Source organism: Chenopodium quinoa, unplaced genomic scaffold, assembly GCF_001683475.1.
Source record: "Chenopodium quinoa cultivar QQ74 unplaced genomic scaffold, ASM168347v1, whole genome shotgun sequence".
In the NCBI taxonomy this organism is placed as follows: Eukaryota; Viridiplantae; Streptophyta; class Magnoliopsida; order Caryophyllales; family Amaranthaceae; genus Chenopodium; species Chenopodium quinoa.
This window is the reverse complement of record NW_018744239.1, coordinates 267,599-289,429: the sequence shown is the minus strand read 5'-3', so window position 1 is coordinate 289,429 and position 21,831 is coordinate 267,599. Positions and strand designations below refer to the sequence as shown.

Below are 21,831 nucleotides of genomic sequence, written 5' to 3'. Positions count from 1 at the left end.
GGATCCGCCTAAAATTTCCGGATCCACCATGGAACATCCAGAAGTTTCAGGTGGATCCCTCCTTCCGCTTGAAATTTCCGGATGTTCCATGGTAGATCCGGAAATTTTAGGCGAATCTACCATGGGACATCCGGATATTTTAGGCGGATGTCCTATTTCCAGAAAACAAAAAAAAAAACAGAAAACTTACAGAATGTTCCGACGCATTCTCCGGCGTACGAATGTTCCACTCGCCGTACATGACCCAAGACCCGTCGGAAAATTTTATGATTAATTGTTTTTTTTTAAATAAAAGAAATTAAGGTGGTCGTGGGGACCGATTTAGTTTTAAGGTCGTGGGGACCGATTTAGTAGGCTCGGGATAACAACGTCATAATGTGAGGGAACCGTTTCTTATAATGTATCCAAATGGGGAACAAAGTCCTTTTTATAACACAAATTGCATAAAGGGCATATTTGTCCATTCAAGTCAAAATGGGAGCGTTAGTATGTAAAATGGGAGCGATGAATAGCAGTTCAATTTCAAATTATAGGTCAGATCATTTGGGTCGGAGTCATGATTGCCAGGTCTACCCTCCCCTCTACCCCTACATTGTTTGGCTTGTTAACCTTAAAAAAAAAAAAAAAACAATTTTTGTTCAATGTCCGTAGGGACCGTAGTAAACTGTTCTCGTCCTCATACTCCTACAAAACAAACACTTTTCTATGTCTAGTACTGATCTCGATTGTCATCTTCCTATGCTTCTCGTCTTCTTCATCACTGTACATATGCCTTTGCAGTATGTTAGATTGTGCCGCCATTGCCTATAAACTCTCACCCCTGATATAATCTTTCTTTCACAATTTCAAAATCTGCTCAATAATTTCAAATCTCTAAATTTGGCGCCCTATCATCTTCTCTAACTATTCTTTACAGTCTGCAATTATCAGCTAAAAAATGATGCAATCCTCTTTTTCTTCTGTTCAAAGAGCACCAAATGCACATCCTTTCGCACACAGCAGCAAACATTTGCCATCAATTGCTAATCCCATCACCCATTTTCTTTCTCTTCCCAACAAACACTCAAAGTTGCAGACTTCATCTTCACTCAGATTAAGATCCCAAATTGATGATTTTCCGACTAATTTGAGAAACCCCATTTCATTTCCTGCTACCCAAAAACGTTTTCTTACTCCTAAACTTAAAAATGAGACAAATCAATGTACTCCGCTTCTCTGCGGTAATTCGTCGAACAGCTTGAGTGCAGGGAACAAACCATCGATCAGGGTGATCATTGAAGCTATCAGTGATGCGTTTTCGACTGCATTTCCGTTATGGGTTGCTTTAGGATGCTTGGTTGGACTTTTGAAGCCGAGTTCTTTCAGTTGGGTTACACCACAAATGTCTATTTGGGGTTTGACAATTACTATGTTGGGTATGGGCATGACACTTACTTTGGATGATTTAAGTGGGGCATTTTCTATGCCTAAAGAAGTGATTGCCGGTTTTTTTCTTCAGTACTCGGTCTGTTTCTTTTGATCTCAGACCTTCTATTGTTCTATTTGATTTCTAGATTTTTGGTATTGGCTGTGAAGCCTGTGATGGTAAATTTTGCATTGTATATATTGCTGACCAATTTGAACCCGCTAAAAAGTTTAGGGGGTTAAACATGATTATCTGACAACCCGAAACCTGAATTGACATGCAAAAATAATAGAAAAATGTAATTGACCTGAAAGCAATTGGAACATGAACCAATCTTGTACTAACCCCAATCCAAAAGGATTGAGAATCTGTGCGATTGTTCTGAAAAAATAGAGCTAATAGGAATCCTTATATGAAACTGAGGTATGTATGTTTGCCAATTTCAATCTCCATTGAGGATTTTATCAAGGTAGATAGCATTATATGATAGGTCTTCAAACTTTGTTCAATGTTTGATATTAGACTTATTGCAGATTTGCAGGTGATTAGAATTAGGTGCTAAAACAAGTGAATCTTTTGTTGGCATATACTTCCTCCGTTCTAGTAATATTGCAACAATTGAACTTTTAAACTATTCATCACGCATGTTTGACCACATATTATGATTTATACGTAAAGTAAAATATAGTTATGTGGGGTCTTGTTAAATTCGTTTCGAAACATACTTTCACAATATCAAATTTTTATAATTTTTACTCTTATATAATTATGGATATTTAGCATATAACATGTCCTTTGGGATGCGTATTCATTCTTATTGCAATATGTGAGGAAGTCTTACTTATCGCTCTGTAATTAGATGATTTATGAGTATATGATAAACTTGATAGCCATCAACAAGTTAATAGAAATCCTACTTTTTTTTCACCTAGTATATACACTAGCATTTGCTTGGCGAATTTTGTGGCATCAATCCTTATTGCGCAGGGATTTTATTATTGAGACAAGCAATGTGTTCTTACCTAGATAATGTATTTTTAAGTTTTACGATATTAGAATGATCAACATAAGATAGAATGACTTGGTCCTCCTGTTGTAGCACATATCTGCCATAAAGGGCTTCTGCAGCACTTTGTTATCATCTTCCCCTCACAAGTTTGTGATAAGTAATCTGAATTGTTATCGTGGTTTCAAAGTTGAGGCATTAATTCTCCTTTCCTTATGCAGGTGATGCCATTGTCAGGATTCTTTGTCAGCAAACTTCTAGGGTTACCATCCCATTATGCAGCTGGCTTAATATTAGTTGGCTGTTGTCCTGGTGGTGAGTGATTTCCATAGGACATTAAATTACTTTTTCTGTTCCTATTTTTCTTCCTCTTTTACATGTTTTCCATGAAAACTGCAGGGACAGCAAGTAATATTGTCACCTATATTGCCCGGTAGGTTGATTTCAGACTTTTGCATTTTACTCATTAGTAGAACCAGAATTGGTAGGTTTCTAATATGTTTCTTCCTACAGTGGAAATGTTGCTCTTTCAGTGCTGATGACAGCAGCAAGCACATTTTCAGCCGTGGTTTGTAACTTCATTACCGTTCCTTCTTGTTGTACTCATTTGTTGCCCTTTTAGTATGGCTTGTCCTGATTGTATGCATCCATTACTGTACTTTTTTTTGGGTAATTGAATTAAAATTTTCCTTCCTATTTGTTAGCTATACCTTGAAATGTATCTTTTTGTGTTGTTAAATATACAAGAAAAAAATGGTCCCTTGCCTTAGTGGATTCTTCTTATATTGCAAAGATAATGCTGGATTCCTCGTATCTAATATCTTTATTTTGGTAATTGCAAACGGCATATGGAAATAATAATCCAGCTTTATGTTGTGTAATCATGGAGAATTACACCATCACAGGGAATGTCTACCCACCCAAGCATATACTATTGTGAAGCTCTTTGCACTGTGTATCATGTCATATTGTTAGATTACCAACTTAATTCTCTAATGAAGGTCTGCCTAGGGATGGGATTATAAGGAAAAAAGTTCGATGTATTTAGATAGCTATTTCTCGGTTTTTGACCTACCCACAATTTCCAAATTATTTCCATGCTTGCCAATTGAAGTAATGATTGGGTGTCCCAATTTATTTCCACACTTGCCATTTCAAGTAAACTTTTCTTTCTTTTTCTCTCTCCAACCTCGCACTTTCTCTTTCTCTTGCACCTTGCACTATCTTTCCTTTTCTTTCTATTCACTATTTTTAATCTCTCTGGTACGCAAAATAATATAAGACTTGGGGGGGGGGGGAATTGTTTTGTTGATCCCCCGCCTTTTATTTAAAAAATTAACATCTTTTGAAATTACTCACCTAGGCACTGTTAGCAGTTTCATTCTTTTGCTCCTCTTTGCAGACTGTTTCATGCATCTTCATGCAACTTGCCAAGGCTGTCTTGGTTGCTACTAGTCTGTAATCAACCAATAGTTCAGCACATCTCTGGTTTCTTCCTTATTCAGTTTGATACAGTGCTTTTCTTGAGCTTTGAACTCTTAATTCTAGAAAAGTCAACTCAATATTCTTTTTCTCTCTGCTATGGGTGGTACCTTTTTTTTTTTTTTAAAGGTTAGAAGTGTTGGATTTTGTGTCCTGCTCTTCCTTTCTGTGTTCCTTACCTGACCTCTTTGACTTTTAATGACTCTTTGAGTGTAAAGGACATGCTAGTTGTAGGTGCAAAACTGCAAAAGGCATTCTATTGGAAATCTAGTATCAAATGCTGAACATGTTTTTCTCTTTTTGCTTGGTTATGTCAATGTTCTGGGTAACTTGAGAATTTTCTGAGGTTTGCTTGTGCTCATGTCTATGTTAGCTGTTAGCAGAACAATCTATTACTAGAATGAATTATTTGGAACTGTTCTTAACACTAGAGCTGTATTCCTGCCTTGAAGCTAAATTCACTGGTGTCAATGAAGTTTTCTAAGCATCATATTGCAGGTCATGACTCCCTACCTCACTGCTAAACTTGCTGGGCAATATGTTGCAGTTGATGCCGCTGGACTTTTGATGTCAACGCTACAGGTTTGTGCTTATGTTCTTAGCTCAATTCTTACCATGTAATTGCTCTGGTGTCTTTCGAAATTCTAACTCTTAGATTTGCAGGTTGTGTTGCTTCCTGTGTTAGCTGGCGCGTTTTTAAATCAGTATTTCCAGGGCCTTGTAAAATTTGTTTCTCCTTTGATGCCACCCCTTGCTGTGGGGACTGTGGGTCTTCTTTGCGGACATGCAATTGCTCAGAGTTCTTCTGCAATCTTGATGTCTGGTGTGCAAGTTGTGATAGCTTGTTGTCTACTTCATTCATCTGGATTTTTCTTTGGTTACATGCTTGCAAGGTTGCTTGGAATTGATATAACTTCAGCTAGGACCATATCAATAGAGGTTGGAATGCAGGTAAGAATTAATATTTTGGAGATGCTTACTCTGCATAAAATTATAACCTATTGAGGTTATCAGCAAGCAACTGCAAAGTGTTTTTTTTTTCTTAAGCTTTTTGTAGAATTCTCTGTAGAAATGCTGTTTCTAAGACATTATACTTGTAAAGTAATGGTATGTTAATTAACTTCAGTACCATTGCTTGTTTCACTGCATAATACCGTTAAGATAAATTGTTTATAATGCCTTAGGTGGCTAAATGAAAATAGTGATTGACTCTCCCAAATGCTTTAATATTTCCATTGCAGGCTTCCCTAGCGAAACTCCTTGGCATATAGAGCAAAATATTTTGATAGTTGGTTTTCTTCAATAATACTCTTATATCTTGGATTAACTTGTATCTCTAATTGAGTCAAAATCTGATCACTTTAAAGATTGTAGTTAATTTGGTAGTAGTTATAAGAAATTAAAAACCTTTAGCCTTTCTACGCACAATGCATACTGAGTCTTTTGTCTGATTCCATAGCATGGACATGTACTGAGCTAATCATGAACTTTTTTTCAGAATTCGGTTCTTGGACTAGTGCTTGCAAATCAGCATTTTGGGAATCCATTGACTGCAGTTCCTTGTGCTGTCTCTAGTGTTTGTCACTCAATTATAGGCAGTGCTTTGGCGGGAATCTGGAGATACTTCACTCCTAAGGAGATGGAACAGTGAATAGCCTTTGAATCGGTGATGCTCTGATTTACTTTTCATCCTGTGTGTAATTATCTTCTCCAAGTTCTCTTCATAGTTCATACTCTGCTGCTTGTTATATTCATATTTGACTTGGATGTTGTGAAGTAAATATTTTGTCTGGAAAGCTGTAACATCATTGAAGTAGGATTCTTTGAATATCATTTTATTTTGAAATAAACACACCTGATATTGTATGTCCAAGTTACAAAGTAATTCATCCACTTATTTTTCCTTTTTCCTTTAGAATTTCATTATTGAAGTTGGATTCGCAAAGGTGGAATGATCATAAGGGTGTACCAGCTAGTTTACGTTTGTCATACCCTCTGTATGAAAGATCTCTTAATTGTGATCTGAGCAAGCAGCAACCTGTGCAAGTACGCTTGCATAGGTTCGGCCAATGCAAGTTGATGTGTGTCTGCTAGTCTTGTTACAAATTGTAATTAAGATTGTAGACTACTTTTGGTGCCAATATCAGAATTCTGTTTTTAGTCATTCCTATGCCAGATTGAATTATAAATTTTGTTGGCGATAAGCCGCCTAGGGAGTTTGCTAGAATCAATTATTTGTTATGAGTGATAGATTCTGGTTAACCGTTAAACTAGTTGTGTATTAAATGATACAACAATTGGATTTATTCAAGATATGTTATGTCTAAAGCTCTCTTACTCTCCAATTCTCTCTGTTGTTGATTATATAAGTAGTCTCCAATTATTGTATCAGTGATAAAGAACTGCTCTTTTTGGAACTGCTCATTGAAATTGATTCAAGTTGGTATCCACAAGAACTGCAGTGACTATGGATTGCCAAATCAAAGCGAGTTGTGGTTGGAAGGTAAAGCTCAAAAGCAAGATGCTTAAAACAAGCAGTTCGAAGATAGTTTGGCTGGAGAAAAAAAAAAAAAAAAAAAAAAAAAAAAAAAAAAAAAAAAAAAAAAAAAAAAAAAAAAAAAAAAAGCAAGCCAATACTATTTTGAAGAGTAGTAAAAGAGATTTGAAGTATTTCTATTGGCATAGCTCAAAATCTGCAAGAAACAAGCAGATGTAGAAGGGTTCAATTCACCTGACTATTAGATTATATTCCCAAACTCGAATTTCTTGAAATTGATGGCATTGATATTATGATTTGGATTAACAAATGTTGCAAATACAATGTTTTATGCAAAAACCTGATCGCAAAAGGTTGATTTAGCTTCGTTGTGTATGATAGGGAAGCTGAAAAACGAGGTTCTAGTTCCTACCAATGATAAATCTTGTAGGCTAGTTTTTGTGATGGATTTGAATGCTAGATTTAAGGATGAAGTGACCAAAAATGTTGTAGAGCAGTCTAATAGTGTTTTACTACTTCATTGGTAGATTCAAAAACTTGTTATCAAGTCTTTTGTGAAAGCTTTAAAACCATCTTTTATAGTTGAGAGTCTTGAGACTTGAGAGCAGAGGCAATTGAATTTGCTAGATATGATGACAATTCGAAAAAAAAAACACAACTTTTTACATTTGAGATAAATAATTCGATAGAAAGCTTTTAGGACTGATACCACCTTAGTAGTAGATGAGAATCGCTTATGAAGGGATCAACCGATCAAGGGACTATCCTAGATTGTTTACATGCATCCTCATGCATGTAAGAATAGCTGCAACACGCTGAAACGTATGACTTTGTTCATGAAATGCTTAATCATCATCATCAATGGGTGACGACGGGAAAATTGATCCTGCTTCACCGTTTTACCTTGGCGCCGATGATCAGCCGGGAAACTTGATTACTCATGTAATCTTGAAAGAAGATAATAACTTGGCATGGTCGAGGGCTATTACTTGTCTTTGCGATCTCGTCGTAAATTTGTGTTTGTTGATTGAACCATCACCAAGTCTACTGAGAAGAAGAAGCTACTTGATTGGGAGATTGTCAATTCGATGCTCGTTTCCTGGTTATTGCTGTATATGGACTCCAAAGTTGCGGCATCAATTCCTTACTTTGAGGAGGCGAAATGTCTTTGGGATATTTAGAGAAACGCTATTGTGCAGTGTTTCGAATGGACCTTGCTTGCAACAATGGCGAGCAAAGATTACTGATTGCAAACAACTCAAAGGCTTGAGTGTTGAAGACTATTACACGAAATTGCTGGGATTATTTGACGAACTCACGAGAATCAAACCCCTCCATTGCTGCGAGTGTGGTCATTGCACGTGTGATGTGGCTGGAAAATTTGCCTTGGACAGAGAAGAGGAGATTTTACACCAATTTTTAATTGGTATTGATGATGACCTATACGCTACGATGAGGACGAACTTGCTTTCCCAACAATCCCCTGCAGAATTGAACTGTGCTTATCAAGTTCTCCTTCAAGAGGAGTCTTGTGGCATTGCTAAGGGGAAGGCCGAGAAGGAGAAATCAAAGGAGGCCTATGTTTTTGCTGTACCGTCAATCCGTCGGAAAGAGAATTTTGATCGTCAAGACAAGTCAAAATTATACTATACTCACTGTAAAAAAATCAGGACATGAAATTGATGGTTGTTTCGAGCTTCATGGGTATCCCGAATGGTGGTTCGATCTCAAGGGGAAGGACAAAGGGAGAGAGAAGAGGGCTACTAGCTCGTCGAAGGCTGCCCCTGTGCCGAAGCCACCTGCTGCCCCTGCTCGTGCCAATGCTCTCACGGGTTTTGCACAAGCTGCCGAAGGTGATGTGTTTTTTGCCAACCTTAAGCCTTCCGATGTTCGTTTTCTATTAAACATGGTTAATAACCATCAACAAGAACGGATGCAAGGTGAGTGTGTGTCGGGTTCTTGGATTATAGATACGGGGGCCTCTCATCATGTGACTGGAGATGAATCATGCTTATTGGATATTTGTTCAATTTTGCAGTGTCCCGTGGGTCTTCCTAATGGAGACCAAGTCGTGGCCTTGAAAGAGGGTCGTGTTCGGTTGAGCAATGACTTAATCTTGGAACATGTTTTATTTGTTCTTAAATCAAAATGCAATTTAATATCGGTGTTAAAGATGATTGATGATTCAAATATATTGCTTTGCTCATTTCACTAATTATATATGTGCAATACAGGACTAACATTCGGGGAGCCTGATTGGAGCCGGTGAATGGAAGGACAAACTCTATTATTTTCGGCGAATTCCTACAGTATGTGCGGTGCAAGTTCCGAAATTGTCAGATTTCGAGCAATGGCATAGAAGACTTGGGCATCCGTCGGATAGAGTTGTCAAGTTAGTTCGTTCATGCTGTTCGTAATAGTACTACTAAGACAATTTGGAATAAAGCTTGCGATGTGTGTCCTCGATCAAGCTAAACAGTCTAGGGATAGTTTTCCTAATAGTGATAGCAAAGACAGTCGTTTTTTTGAATTGATTCATCGTGATTTCGGGTGTAGGGAATATTTCAAGCATTACCCCAAAATTGAATCCCACTGTGATCATACACTTAAGCATGGTGGCGTCCAAAGGGAAGAAAGCTAGAGCAAAAGAGTCACCACCAAGTTTTAGGAACTTGTAAGCCGTTCACAGGGTGTAGGTTACACCCCTTAACGATCCAAGAGATCGTCAACTCCATAAGGTCTTGAACCATGACTGGAAGTTCGAGGATGAAGGTATAAATCCAACCTAAAAGATATTGAACTTGCCCTAATAATAGGCCTCTACTTTATTCTTCTCATATTCATGTACGCTTTCTGACTAACATGCAATCAATAGGTTTACCCTAAACCTGTTTATCTATGTTGGTTGAATATTAATGCACAAATAAATCTATTATTGGCGATCATTTGAATAATAACCAAATTAACCCTAAATAAGATTATTAATTATCTTATTAAGCGTGATTTCAAGTACCAATTCCCTTTAAACATGCATAAAAGGCGTAATCAAACAATAACAATAAATATAATATCAAGCAACATAATCATAATCATAACCATAATAATAATTATAATAACAATTATAAAAAAAAAAATAATCATGTTAACAATAAAGCATAATAATAGCAAGATCCTAGGCATGATACTAACAAGATTAATAACAAACCCTAACATGTCACTAAGCTATAAAAGATCAATTAGCCCTAACATGACACTAACATGATATTAAGAAAGAAATAGGAAACATCACATGAATCATAATTGATATATTTAAGACACTTATTCTTACCCTAAACATTATACTAAGAAAAGCATCATAACATGATACTAGGAATCAAAATATAACATAAACATGATTTCTATATCATAATATCAATTAAACAATTAAAGCACTTACTTGGATGCCTCGTATCTCTTTCTAATAACAAAATACACACGTTAGTAACTTCAAGTAAAATAATAAAATTAAACAATTAAATCAAATAATTGAAATAAAGATTAAAAAGTTTAGACTGGATTTAGGACCAAGCCCTCAGAAATATCAAACCTTTCACGTCTAGGGCGAAGGCAACTTCGAATTGGGCTAGGTGTGTCTAGATCTTGTGAATGCGGAATTTTGTTTGTAAAAAGGCTAGGCTAGAAAGAGAGAGAGAGAATCAAGAAATTCTTGATGAGAGTTGATGATAATTAGATGGAGAATTTATGAGAGTTGATGATTGAAAAGGGGGAGATATGACCTCTATCACAAATGTTTATTTAAAGCCAGTGTTCAATAAATTAGTGAATGGCGGAAGTTGTGGAAACCAACAACTGCCAATTAAGTGGTCCCGCACGTGCAAACTCATGATTGCGAAAATGAAGGGGGAAAACAACTGCCAACAAAAAGCACTTTATCTCTCTTCCTCATTCATTCACTCACCAGCTTCTTTCTCTCTCCTCGTTTTTCCTCTAAATTGGCGATTTCTCTCTCTAAAACTTGCGATTTCGAGCGTTTTCTCTCTCCTCCATTGTTGATTTTCGAGCTTTTTCTCTCTTCTCTTTCACTTGTGAAGTTGTTATTTGCTAAATTCAGGTTCGTTTACTTTTTTTTTTTTTGAGATTTTTGTTAGTTTAAATTGTTTCGATTCTTCGATTTTTAGGTTTTTTGATTTTGATTTTGTTTTCGATTTTCGTAGTGTTTGATTCTGCAATGGTGAAGAAGAAGATTAGAAAGAAGGTTGTAAATGCTGAAGAAGGTGTGTTTACTTAAATTTTTGATCATTTTTTCAAATTTTTCAATTGAACTTTCGCTTATATATGTCGAATTAGTAGTGCATGTTATTTTTTATAGTTTTCAGTTGATTTTTTATGCATATTATGATAATTGAATTTGAATTTTGAAGTTATTATGTTTAATTTTGCTTTATTTTATTGTTCATTGTATATAATTGGTCCAAAATTTTGTTATACATGTGTTGTGGTGTTGTTATATGTGAAACAAATTTTGCATGTTTGTTTTCAGAACTTTTATTCATTTCTTATTATTCTTCAAATTTTGTATGTTAGGTTTTAGTCAAAGAATGCTAATTAAACTGATTATTGGTTTAGGTTTTATGTTTTAGTTAGATTATGAGTATAGTAGGCATATCTGCATTGTGTTTGTGCATCTGTGTTTGATTAACATGCATATGTGCATTGCTCATTGTGTTTAAGTAATAGACATATGTGTCATTTATATGCTTTGACAATGTTCACTTTATGATGTTAAAAGGGTGACTTTATGTTGTTAAAGGGTCACTGTATGTTGTTACATGAGTAACTTTTTCAGTTAAAAGGGTTACTTGTTGTGTTTAAAAGGGTTACTTTATGCTGTTAAAAGGGTCACTTTATGCATATAAAAGGTCACTTTTTGCTGTTAAAAGGGTCACTTTATGCTGTTAAAAGGTTCACTTTGTTCTGTTAAAGGGGTCACTTTGTGTTGTTAAAAGGGTCACTTTATGCATTTAAAAGGGTCATTTATGCACATTATTCTAAATTTTTCCATGAGTAATTTCTGAATTTGTAATTTTTGTTATTTCTCTGTAATAATTAGATACAGGTGGTTCAATAGGTGGTTATCGTTATAAAATTCCTACAAAAGGAAAAGGAAAGCCTAAAGAGCCTGCTAAGGCTAAACCAGTACCAAAAAAAATCTAGATAGCTCCTGAGAAGAGCAAAGCAGTACCTAAAAAGGCTGTGACAATTCCTGAGAAGGGCTTAATTATTTCTAAGAATGACAAACCAGAGTCTAAGAAGGCCAAAGTAGTTCCTAAGAAGGCCAAAACTGTACCTAAGAAATCTAAAACAGTGGAAGATTCTGATTATAAAATGCTTTCTGATTCTGATTCTGAATCTTTTGTGTAAGTATACATAGTTTTTTTTTTTTTTTTTTTTACATTTTTTAATTATATTTTGTTTTTAGTTTATATTATTTCAGTTACATTTTTTTTATTTAGGGAGCAAAGAAGCTTGATTGCAAGGTGTAGACCCTATTCATTAGAAATTTTGTTGCAGAACTTTAATCTGAGCAAAAACAGGTTGTTGAAGAAATTGGTTTTGGAGGTTTATTACATCTGAAATTGAAAACTCTTAATCGTCAAATGCTACCTTGGCTTGTTGAAAACTTCAGCGGTGGTAGCTACATGTTTACCAGCGCTACTGGTAAAGAATTTGTTGTTACTAGAAATGATATATGTGATGTATTTTGCTTGCCTTTGAGTGATATTTGCATTCCTGAACTTAATAAAAATTCTGAAGATAAAAGTGTAGATAAACGTATCATTCAGGCATGGAGATCTGATTATGGTCTTTCAGGTAAGCAACCTCTTCATTTGTCATAATTGGAGTCTCGGATGGTTGTTTTGGTTGATGGAGGGGAAGAATTTAAGAGGTGTTTTGTTCTTCAAGCTATGTCTAGCTTTTTAGCTCCTACTACTAATAGGATTGTTTCATTGAAGTTGTTAAAGGCTGTTGAAAAAGTTGATGAAAATTAAAACTTTCGATTGGTATTCATATGTTTTGAAAAAGTTAAAGAAGGCTGTTCAGAAGTATAAGAATGATGAAACTGCTCAAAATGTTAGTGGTTGTTTGCTGGCTTTGCAAATTATGTACTTTCATCGTCTAAATTTTCAAGGTGAAAAGGAAAGTAGTACTCTTCCTTTGATTCAACATTGGACGGATGTAAAGATTAAGAAGCGGATTAAGTTAGAGATCAAAGCTGGTGATTATGGGCAGGGACCGTTGGATACTTTTACATATCCTGTGTCACAGCTTAATTTTAGGGAAATTGTTTTTAAGCCAGCTCCTACTTTGGGTTATGATAAGGGTGCTTCTACAAGTGGTACCACTGGCCGCATTGTTGCATTTGAGCTTCCAGAAGGTATTATGACTGATGAAGAAATTAAAGAAATTTCAATTGATGTAAGTGTTCTGTTTTCTTATATGTTTAGTTATTATTGCTTTATGGCACAAAAGTTACCCTTTTTGTGTACAAAAGTTACCCTTTATTTGCGCCAAAGTTACCCTTTATATGCATTAAAGTTATCTTAAATATTAAGTTAAAAGGGTTACTTTATGCATATAAAAGGGTAACTTTATGCATTTAAAAGGGTCACTTTATGCATTTGAAAGGGTCACTTTTAGCATATATTTTGAATTTTTACTTATTTTATTATTTTTATTTGTAACATTTATTTTTTTTCTTTGTTCATATGTTTGTAGGTTGTTCATGAAACGTTTCTTTTGTTTAAAAGAAATATGGATGTTTTATTATTTGTCAGTAAACTGGTTTTCAAACCTTGAATGATCTGATTACTTCTCGCATAAGTGTTTCATTATCTTCTGATGATTCTATTTCAGTTTCTCAAACTTAACAGCTACTCTCTGATCCTCATTATCTGAAGATTTTAGATGGTTTAATTGATGAGTGTAATAAAATGAAGTTTGTACATGATTTGTTTCGCAGTTTTTATGAACCTACAGAAGGTAACAAAGATGGTGTTCCTGAAAAAGAACCTGCACAAGGTTTCAATGAAAATATTCCTAAGAATGATGACAATGGTCATGGAAAAATAGTTAATGAAGGTCTTAATGGTCCTAGACCTTCTGCTATCATTCCTGGTCCTACTGAAAATATTCCTGTCGGGCATATTGATCAAAATGAACCTGCTTGATGTATCATCAGAGCAAATAAATCTCTATGCTCTCTGGACTGTGGACCAGTAGGTGTGCAGGTGCCTTTTGTAACTCTGTTTTTGAAGAGCAATGCTCGGATTTTCAGGAATTTGCCTCAGTTACATTTGGAAATTCTCGATTATTGTTTGCTGAAGGATGTTTCAATGAATAGGAAGTTAAGTGTCATTTTTTATGATAATTATTTTTTTATCTGTTTTTTTCTTATATTTTTTTTGTTTTTTTTAATGCTGATCTTATTTTTTATTGTTTCAGTGAGAGCCTTGTTACTTTTGGAATGAACTTTTTAATTCCAAGAGAAGACATGGTGTCCCTTGTTGCTCCACTCAGGATTCGATGGTGCATTATTGATTGCTACTGTCTGTATTTTATTGAGAAAGCATGTTTTGAGGCTACTGACAGGGTAAAGTCGTATCCCCTAATCAAAAGTAATTCCTAAATCCTCTAACTAATGTAGATAGGGAAGTAGGGTCGAATCCACAAAGAAACGAGTCTTTCTACTTCTAATTAACTAATATAATCTAGATTATGAAGTAACCAATATATATATATTTGAACAATAAACTAAACTACGGAGATCAAGAACAAGGAGAAAATAATATATAAAAGGATCTAGGGCATAGGTTCACCAATAAATAATATTCCAGGGTTGAATATAATAATCGTTCATCAATGCATAATTAATCAGATCATAAAGGGCTTTCGCTACGTATTACAATCACACAATTAATTTACCGATATTAAATCTCATCTTTCGAATCTCGACTTAACCATTTATAAATTAACCTGTCTATTGAAACTAGACCTAAACATCAATTCACATCTGTCGAGTCTCGAATCAATATTGTCAAACTCATGCATAAAAGATCAGGCCTAATCTAGTCACAGAGCATTAAATCAATCAATAGGAAATTAATCTAGCATTGACAATCAACAACAATAAATTACCCCTTCATATTATTTATGGATCCCCACAACCCTAGAAATAAAACTACTCACACATAATAAAAACTAAACTAATCAAAGCAATAATATTAAGCATGATATAAAGCAATAGTATTAAATTAACAAGAGAATAGAATAACAATAAAACTAATTAAGAAGAGTTGAAGTATATCTAGAACAAGAAATTAAAACTAAAGAAATAATATAAGAGAAAACTAAACTAAACTAAAGAAAAAGAAAAAGAAAAATAAAAAAAAGTAACAAAACTACCCCCTAAAGCTACGTACTCCTATTTATAAACTACTTCACCGACATAACAAAATCAAGTGGGCCAAATAACAAGCCCGCTATGATGAAGCGGAACAACTCCCATCAAGCTTGCCTGATCGGGCCAGCTATCGCCCGACCGGGCCCGGTCAATAAATCAGCCCAGCAGCTCTGATTTTCTTTGAGATTGGACTTCTTTTGCTTTGGGCCCAAAATCCTTAACTTGTTTGATCCGTGGTACTAGCTTGTTCATTACTTGGACTTCTTCACCAATCGAGCCCTTAATCACCAAATTGGCCTTGGGCATCAAATATGCGGTCGTAAGATACAATCAAACTCCAATATCTTTGTAGTGGTTTAATAAGCTCCGGAATTATCATAAATCTGCAAATTCCTACAAAATAATACCAACTCTACAAAAACGCTAGAAAACATATATTAGTAATAAAAATAGCTCCGCAGAGCTCAAATAAGCACAAATATGACCGTGGGACGGTGAATAAATATATATATATATAAAATAGACTCATCAGCTACTGGTCCTCGAAAATTCTTCTTTGGTGTTAGGCAGAGTGTAAGTTATTTCATTCTTTTTTATATATATATTTTAACACATTTAATTTATATATATATTATTGAGATCTTATACTTTAATAGTTTGCATTCTTGCATTTTTGTGACAATATTGGCAAAGGTAACATTTCTAGTGCTGTTAAGGATTTGCACGATCTATGGGAAGGTTGGGTTAGCTATGAGAATCCAGAATGTGATATAATGGATGCTGATCTAGTATATTTATGCTAAAATTAATGTAATAAATTTTAAAGAGTTGTTGAGCAATTAGGTTTTGATGATTATAAACTAATGATGATTATCTATCTAACATGTATGTTAAGTTGTGCATAGAAAGAGCAAGTTATGCTTGGAACAGGATACAAGGAACCTGAGTAATGACAGGTATATATGTAAGGAACTTGAGCAATATAGGATAAGCAATAGAGGAACAAGAACAACGATAAGTGTTATGGTTGATAAGCATGATGATGGCTAAGGAACCATGAAGGTAACTATGTAAACATGTGTTTACATATGTTAGCTTCATAAGGTAAGTATCCTATACATATACAGGTTATGAATGTGTAGGAGTCTTTTAATTTAGTTTAGTTTTCTTTATTGTTTTTATAAATGAAAAAAAACTAACCTTATGTTTTACTTTGTTATCCTCAGAAGTTTGCTCAGTTTGTCATCATTAAAAAGGGGCAACTTGTTGACCCTTATGAGGTTTTGATGATGATAGTTATGATTGAGCAAACTTCCATTTAATAAGGATTTTCTAGTGTTGTGATGTTTGCAGGTTCAGTAAGCGTTGAGGGCTGAAGTAGGAACTGAAACAGAGGAACTTTAGAAGATCCATGAGGATACAAGTAAAGTTAGAAGAAGAGTTCCAGAAATGGAACTTCCAAAAGTTTCTTAACAGGAACTTCAAAACGGGTTGTAAGGACCTGGTTCCGGTGTAATGCTGGGGCAAACCCTAAGATCCAGAATATATCAAGACTACAGGGTTCCAGAACAAGAGTTTTAGAGAAACAACATGAAGACAGAGAAATAGAAGTATATTGCTCTAGGATTCATGTAAGTATGTTGGACATAAAAGTCAGTCTGGAACAAGTCTATATAGAACCAAGGTGAACTCCAAACAGTCAATGAAATTAGAGTAACTGACTTATCAGGAACTCAGAGACTGTCAGAGTTCAGGAACCTAATAGGAACTTAAGTATGCACGTCGTTAAAAGTCGGTTTTAATGATATATATATTTACCTTATACGTGCATATCTTTTAGGGATTTGGTTTTACTGAATAAAGATATTTATCTTCTAATAAATCCCTTTTGGAAAAAGATAAGATTGTTTAAAAAGTATTTTAAACAAAAAGATAATTTTTGAATAAAATCTGATTTTATGCTAAGTTTATCTTATTATTATTGACAGTTTTTATTCTTAACAAAAAGATATATTTTCGGAAAAATGATTTTTAGAAAATATCTTTTAAACTCATCTTTTCAGAAAATCTATCTTTTTCAAGATGAAATGAATAATTCGAGTGTACTATAAATATGCTCATATTCATTCATTCAAAGTTGAGGCTGACGAAGTGTAGTGGTTGTGCTTAATGGTTTTATCCTTCACCACGAAGCTAAGTCAGTCCTCCTGGTCAAAGTTCCTACCAGGTTTTGGTTACAGTACGTCCAGTGAGTTCTAGAGAGGTCTCGAGTGTCCAACATATTAGTTTTATCTCTTTATTCATAGATATGTATTTAGGGATATTCAATGAGATCTTGTAATGGGAAAAATGGTTTTGAGTGTTTTGTATTTTGGGGTGATATTGTGAATTCTCTTAAATTCACGTTTGTGATGAGTTTGAAATCTCGTAAAATTTGAGTGGTAGTTAGTCACCCCGAGTGTGTCTTGGGTTGCACAATGAGAAAAAGGAACCTGAGTGTGTCTTAGGTCGAGAAAGGAACCTGAGTGTGTCTTGGGTCGAAAAAGGTGCCTGAGTGTGTCTTAGGTCTGATAGGATAGGTTCTTATCAATCAGCAAGTGTCTTAAGAGGAACTTGCGAAGAAAAGGTCTGTGTAATAGGTTGTACTAGGAGAGTTGCCTATTATAGTGGAATTTGTTTATAAGTCCCAATAGGGCTGAGGTTTTACTTCCAGTTGGGCACTGGATGGTTTCTTCGTAAAACTTGCTGTGTGCTTTAAGTTCCTTTACGTTTTATTTTTAATTTCCGCATAAGTTCCGCAGCAAGTGTCTTAAGAGGAACTTGCGAAGAAAAGGTCTGTGTAATAGGTTGTACTAGGAGAGTTGCCTATTATAGTGGAATTTGTTTATAAGTCCCAATAGGGCCGAGGTTTTACTTCCAGTTGGGCACTGGATGGTTTCTTCGTAAAACTTGCTGTGTGCTTTAAGTTCCTTTACGTTTTATTTTTAATTTCCGCATAAGTTCCGCGATTGGAACCTACTACCATTCACCTCCCCTCTTGTAGTAGTTCATCTAAACTAACAATTGGTATCAGAGCAGGTGCTCTTGATAAACCGGGCAACCCCGAGGAGCAAGTTCCAGGCTAAGATGGATATCTACAAGGAATGCAGCGAATGGAACTCAACCCTAGAACGTTCCCAATACCACGTGAAGGCCAAAGTCTGCTTGTGAAGCAGAAGTGATTCAAAGATGAACATCTTTGAGGTAAGTGTCTCGTCTTTGAAGTCTTGATTATATGCATGATAATATGTGTAAAAGTTTCTTGCAGTATTTCTAGTTAAATTTTGGATTTTGTTTTCAAAGTTTTTAAATCAATTTTGTGTAACCTCAAATTTGATTTATAGTGTGAAAATTATTTTTCAGATTTACAAATTGATTTATTTTTAAAGAATCGGTTTACTAGAAATAGTTCAAGGAACGTATTGTGTAGAATTATGCATATTTGGTCTCTTGGAACCTGGATTACCCATGTATGGTAACTTAATTCTTTGGGCAAGGTAATGAACGTATATTTTGAATATTTGCCAAAGAATGACCTTATCATGTGTATGTATTATTCTGAATATTTATTATATAGACACATGATGTTTATTGTTAGTAAAGATAGTTGGTTTAATAGTAGTTGTTTTAATTATGGATTATTGACGTCTATTACTAACATGAAGGTACTCAATATATATTGGGTAACCAAAGCCAAAAGATGACTGATTTTGCAGGCTATTGAGTAGAGACAACTTACTAATAACGATGATCTTTGGTTGTTTGTATATAAGGAATTATGTGCAAGTTCCTCTCACTAGAAAGCCTTTATAAGAGGTTTGTAGTAGGTGAAGCGACAATATGGATAAGTGAGTAAGTCGCCTATACATCTCTCTGTAAATATTAGTCATGTGCTTTTGGTATGTATTAATGCTTCACAAATTCCTATTGAAATTCAATTCCTTATTCTTATGATGGTTATTTGTGAGTGGATGTAAAGAGAAGTTGTTTGGATAGTTATAATGTATATCATGACAAACTAACTTCTCTTCTAGCTTTGTGCAAGTTATTAATGATTGTTTTGTAGGTTTGTCCATTGAGACAAATTGGTGCGTAAAAGTTTGTTCCATTAGCAGCTCAGTGCTTAAATTGGTTGGAACTTGGTGAACTTGGAATGATAAAACGAATTAGGGATACAGGAATAACAAAGCTTCTATATCAAGGTGCTATAGGAGTTAGCGTATACGTTCCTGTAAAGATTCTTGTTCAAAGTTCCAATTAAGTTCTTATTATTCAAAGTTCCTTGGAACAAAGCATTAATTCTTGTAGCAGACTCTTATGAAGGATGATGAGTTAAGATGATTATCTTTGACTGCGTGTTGGAGATTCATCATTTCGTTGATGGAACGACATCTAAAAGGGAGTATTCTTACAGGAATTTTATGTTTTAACACTTTTATGCTTTAGGTTTTATCTACCTCTTTTGACTAACCTACTGACATTTTAAAGGCACAAAGGAATCTCTTGAGTTGTGAACTTTCAGGTTATATCTTTTGAATGATCATATGAGGGACTTTGACAAGGTGTTGAAGAATTTGAGATTAAATCAACACGTTCCTCTACCCAAGATACAATGGTCTAAAGGACCAGAAGGACATGTTCCAAATTTATGTCAAAAGGAACATAGAAGAGTTGAAGGTTTTTAATAAGAGGAAACTCGCATTATCTCGACAGCGAGGTTCCAAAAGAGATGATGATAGCCAAATCAAGGTATCTCTTGCTATAAACCTACAATGGAAGAACTTTGACTTATAATACTAACACGAAAGGTAAAATTTCTACATAACAGGAAGTTGGTAAGTCAAGTTCCTATCCCATTGTGAATATTTTTCTTGTCGAGTTTTTAATGCACATTCTGGTTTTCAATTGCTTGTAACTCTAGTTGTTTCATGGCTTCAAGATGACATCATCAATAAAGAGTGGAAATGTCACATATGAAGGGAATAAAAAAAAAAGGGAACACATCATTTGTGGATCTCAAGGTGATTCCTAACAACAACCTGACATTTCTAGGTTTTATTGAAGATGAGATACTTCTATGCTTCAAACTGTGAACATGTAAATCTTTTCATGCTTGATAAACCTAGTAGGAACTCGATAATAGGTATATTTATATGTAAGTTCCAAACAGGTTAAGATCGAGAAGCATGAGAATCAAACACATGTTATATTCTCTTTCAACATCAGGTAGATGGTAAGCAACACTAATCCATTGGATCTTAGTGATATGGATATGTTTACCATGTGATATGTAGAGACTAATTGAAAGAGATGTCTTATTTATAAGTAATGAAAGCAAATGAATACTTGGTTACTTTTCTTAATAGAAGAGATGATGAACTGTTTGTTGAAAGTCTTTTCTATCACAGGGTTTGTGGCTAAGTGTTCATCATTTATGAAGGTATAGATCTAACAATGGAACCTAGTTCCAGTAATGGTTGATGTTTGTTGCAGGAACACAGGATTGACAACAAGTTTCCAACTTTGAATCATGAAAGACACGAAGAAAACAAAGTTATATACTAATGGTCTTTACAGGTTCTTTGGAATAGTTTCAATGCCTCTTGCTACATCATCAACACTGAAGCAATAGATCTTTGATTAACAAGACACCCTATGTTCCACTTAGGGATGTTTGATGATAGAAGTGCCAAGGCGATTTATCTATAAACGCCGAGAATAGTAAAACATAAAGAGTTCACCCTATCTTGTTTAATGTGCAATAAGTGAACATATTTTGAGACTAACAGGTTTGTTCCCATCAAACAGGTTATAAAGATGAACTCAGAAGTTCCTGTAGAACTAACTGAGTTCCTAGTAAAGAAATATGTCACTAAGAATAACAGCAAGGGATAGCTACATATGTTGAGGAACTTTTAGATGTTAAGTTCCAACTCATGCAGCAAAGTTCAATGAACTCAATACAAGAAAGCAAGTTCCAACGAAGTTCCAGAGCTGAGATAATATTTGTTCCGACCAGCAATATCTCAACAAACTATGGAACTAAAGTGTCTTATATGCATATGTAACCAAGGCCGAGCCTCACGACATTGAAGGATTTGAGGATAGAGCTTGAAGATTATATGTGCAACAGGAACTCGATGAGCTTAAAAGGAAGAAGGTGTGTATTACATTCTAAACCTATTCTATAACACTTAAAAAGGGTCGGAGATCAAAAAGGGTGTTCTGGAAAAAGCTTGTTGAGTAAGGCACGTGAATGGAACAAGGCCAGGTTAGTTCTTAAAGGAAACAACCAATACAAAGGTATGTATTGTTTTTAAGGAACTTATTGCTCGTGTAGCTAGACTTGAAGGTAATTGAACATTATTTTATCTTGCTGTTTATATGGGATTAGAGTTGTACCACATGGATGTCTTGGATGTATTTTGTATAACATTTTGTTATAGATGTCTATGTGGAACATACTCTAGGATAGATTGCTATCCAAGTTCCTTCTTGAAAATTGAGCTTTAAAATTATCAATTTTTGTTTTCAAGATGGATTGAGTTATTAGTTGTACTTACTTACATTGATTATATTTTTGGTACAACTAACGAGCCATTATGCATTGGTTTTTGCTAATCTATGATAAGAAAATATATTTGTAAGCATTAACCACTGACAATGGAACTTGAGTTAGAAGTGGAAGTTCATATTAGATTCGAAATCATCAAGGAACAGAACAACCACTTCAAGAACTCCAAGGTAAGCCATCATATCAACCTATGTATTAATAGTTACATCTTTATTGATATGAGACTACATAAGATATAAGTTCCTTTCACATGTCGGCATTAGATGAATTGGATTGATATATCTTTGGTATGGATGCAATATGTGAATTTGTGAATTGATTCTCTTATGGTTGTGTCTTGACTTATCATATTCTTGTTTATTGCTTA

At 34.7% G+C, this 21,831-nt stretch overlaps 1 protein-coding gene across 1 annotated transcript; it reads left to right on the top strand.

The window, feature by feature from the left end:
- The first annotated feature begins 295 nt into the window (after positions 1-295).
- LOC110694075 (probable sodium/metabolite cotransporter BASS1, chloroplastic) lies at positions 296-6,655 on the top strand. The gene is made up of 8 exons (XM_021871232.1): positions 296-1,504; positions 2,633-2,726; positions 2,811-2,844; positions 2,925-2,979; positions 4,392-4,475; positions 4,557-4,844; positions 5,392-5,559; positions 5,810-6,655. Exons 1-7 carry the CDS (start codon positions 938-940, stop codon positions 5,542-5,544), a joined length of 1,275 nt encoding a protein of 424 aa, XP_021726924.1. The 5' UTR covers positions 296-937; the 3' UTR covers positions 5,545-5,559; positions 5,810-6,655.
- Positions 6,656-21,831: the final 15,176 nt, after the last annotated feature.

Coding starts and splice junctions, on each gene's coding strand:
- LOC110694075 (XM_021871232.1), top strand. CDS start 938: ATGATGCAATCCTCTTTTTCTTCTGTTCAAAGAGCACCAAATGCACAT. Junction 1,505..2,632: donor GTTTTTTTCTTCAGTACTCG/GTCTGTTTCTTT, acceptor TTCCTTATGCAG/GTGATGCCATTGTCAGGATT. Junction 2,980..4,391: donor CAAGCACATTTTCAGCCGTG/GTTTGTAACTTC, acceptor ATCATATTGCAG/GTCATGACTCCCTACCTCAC.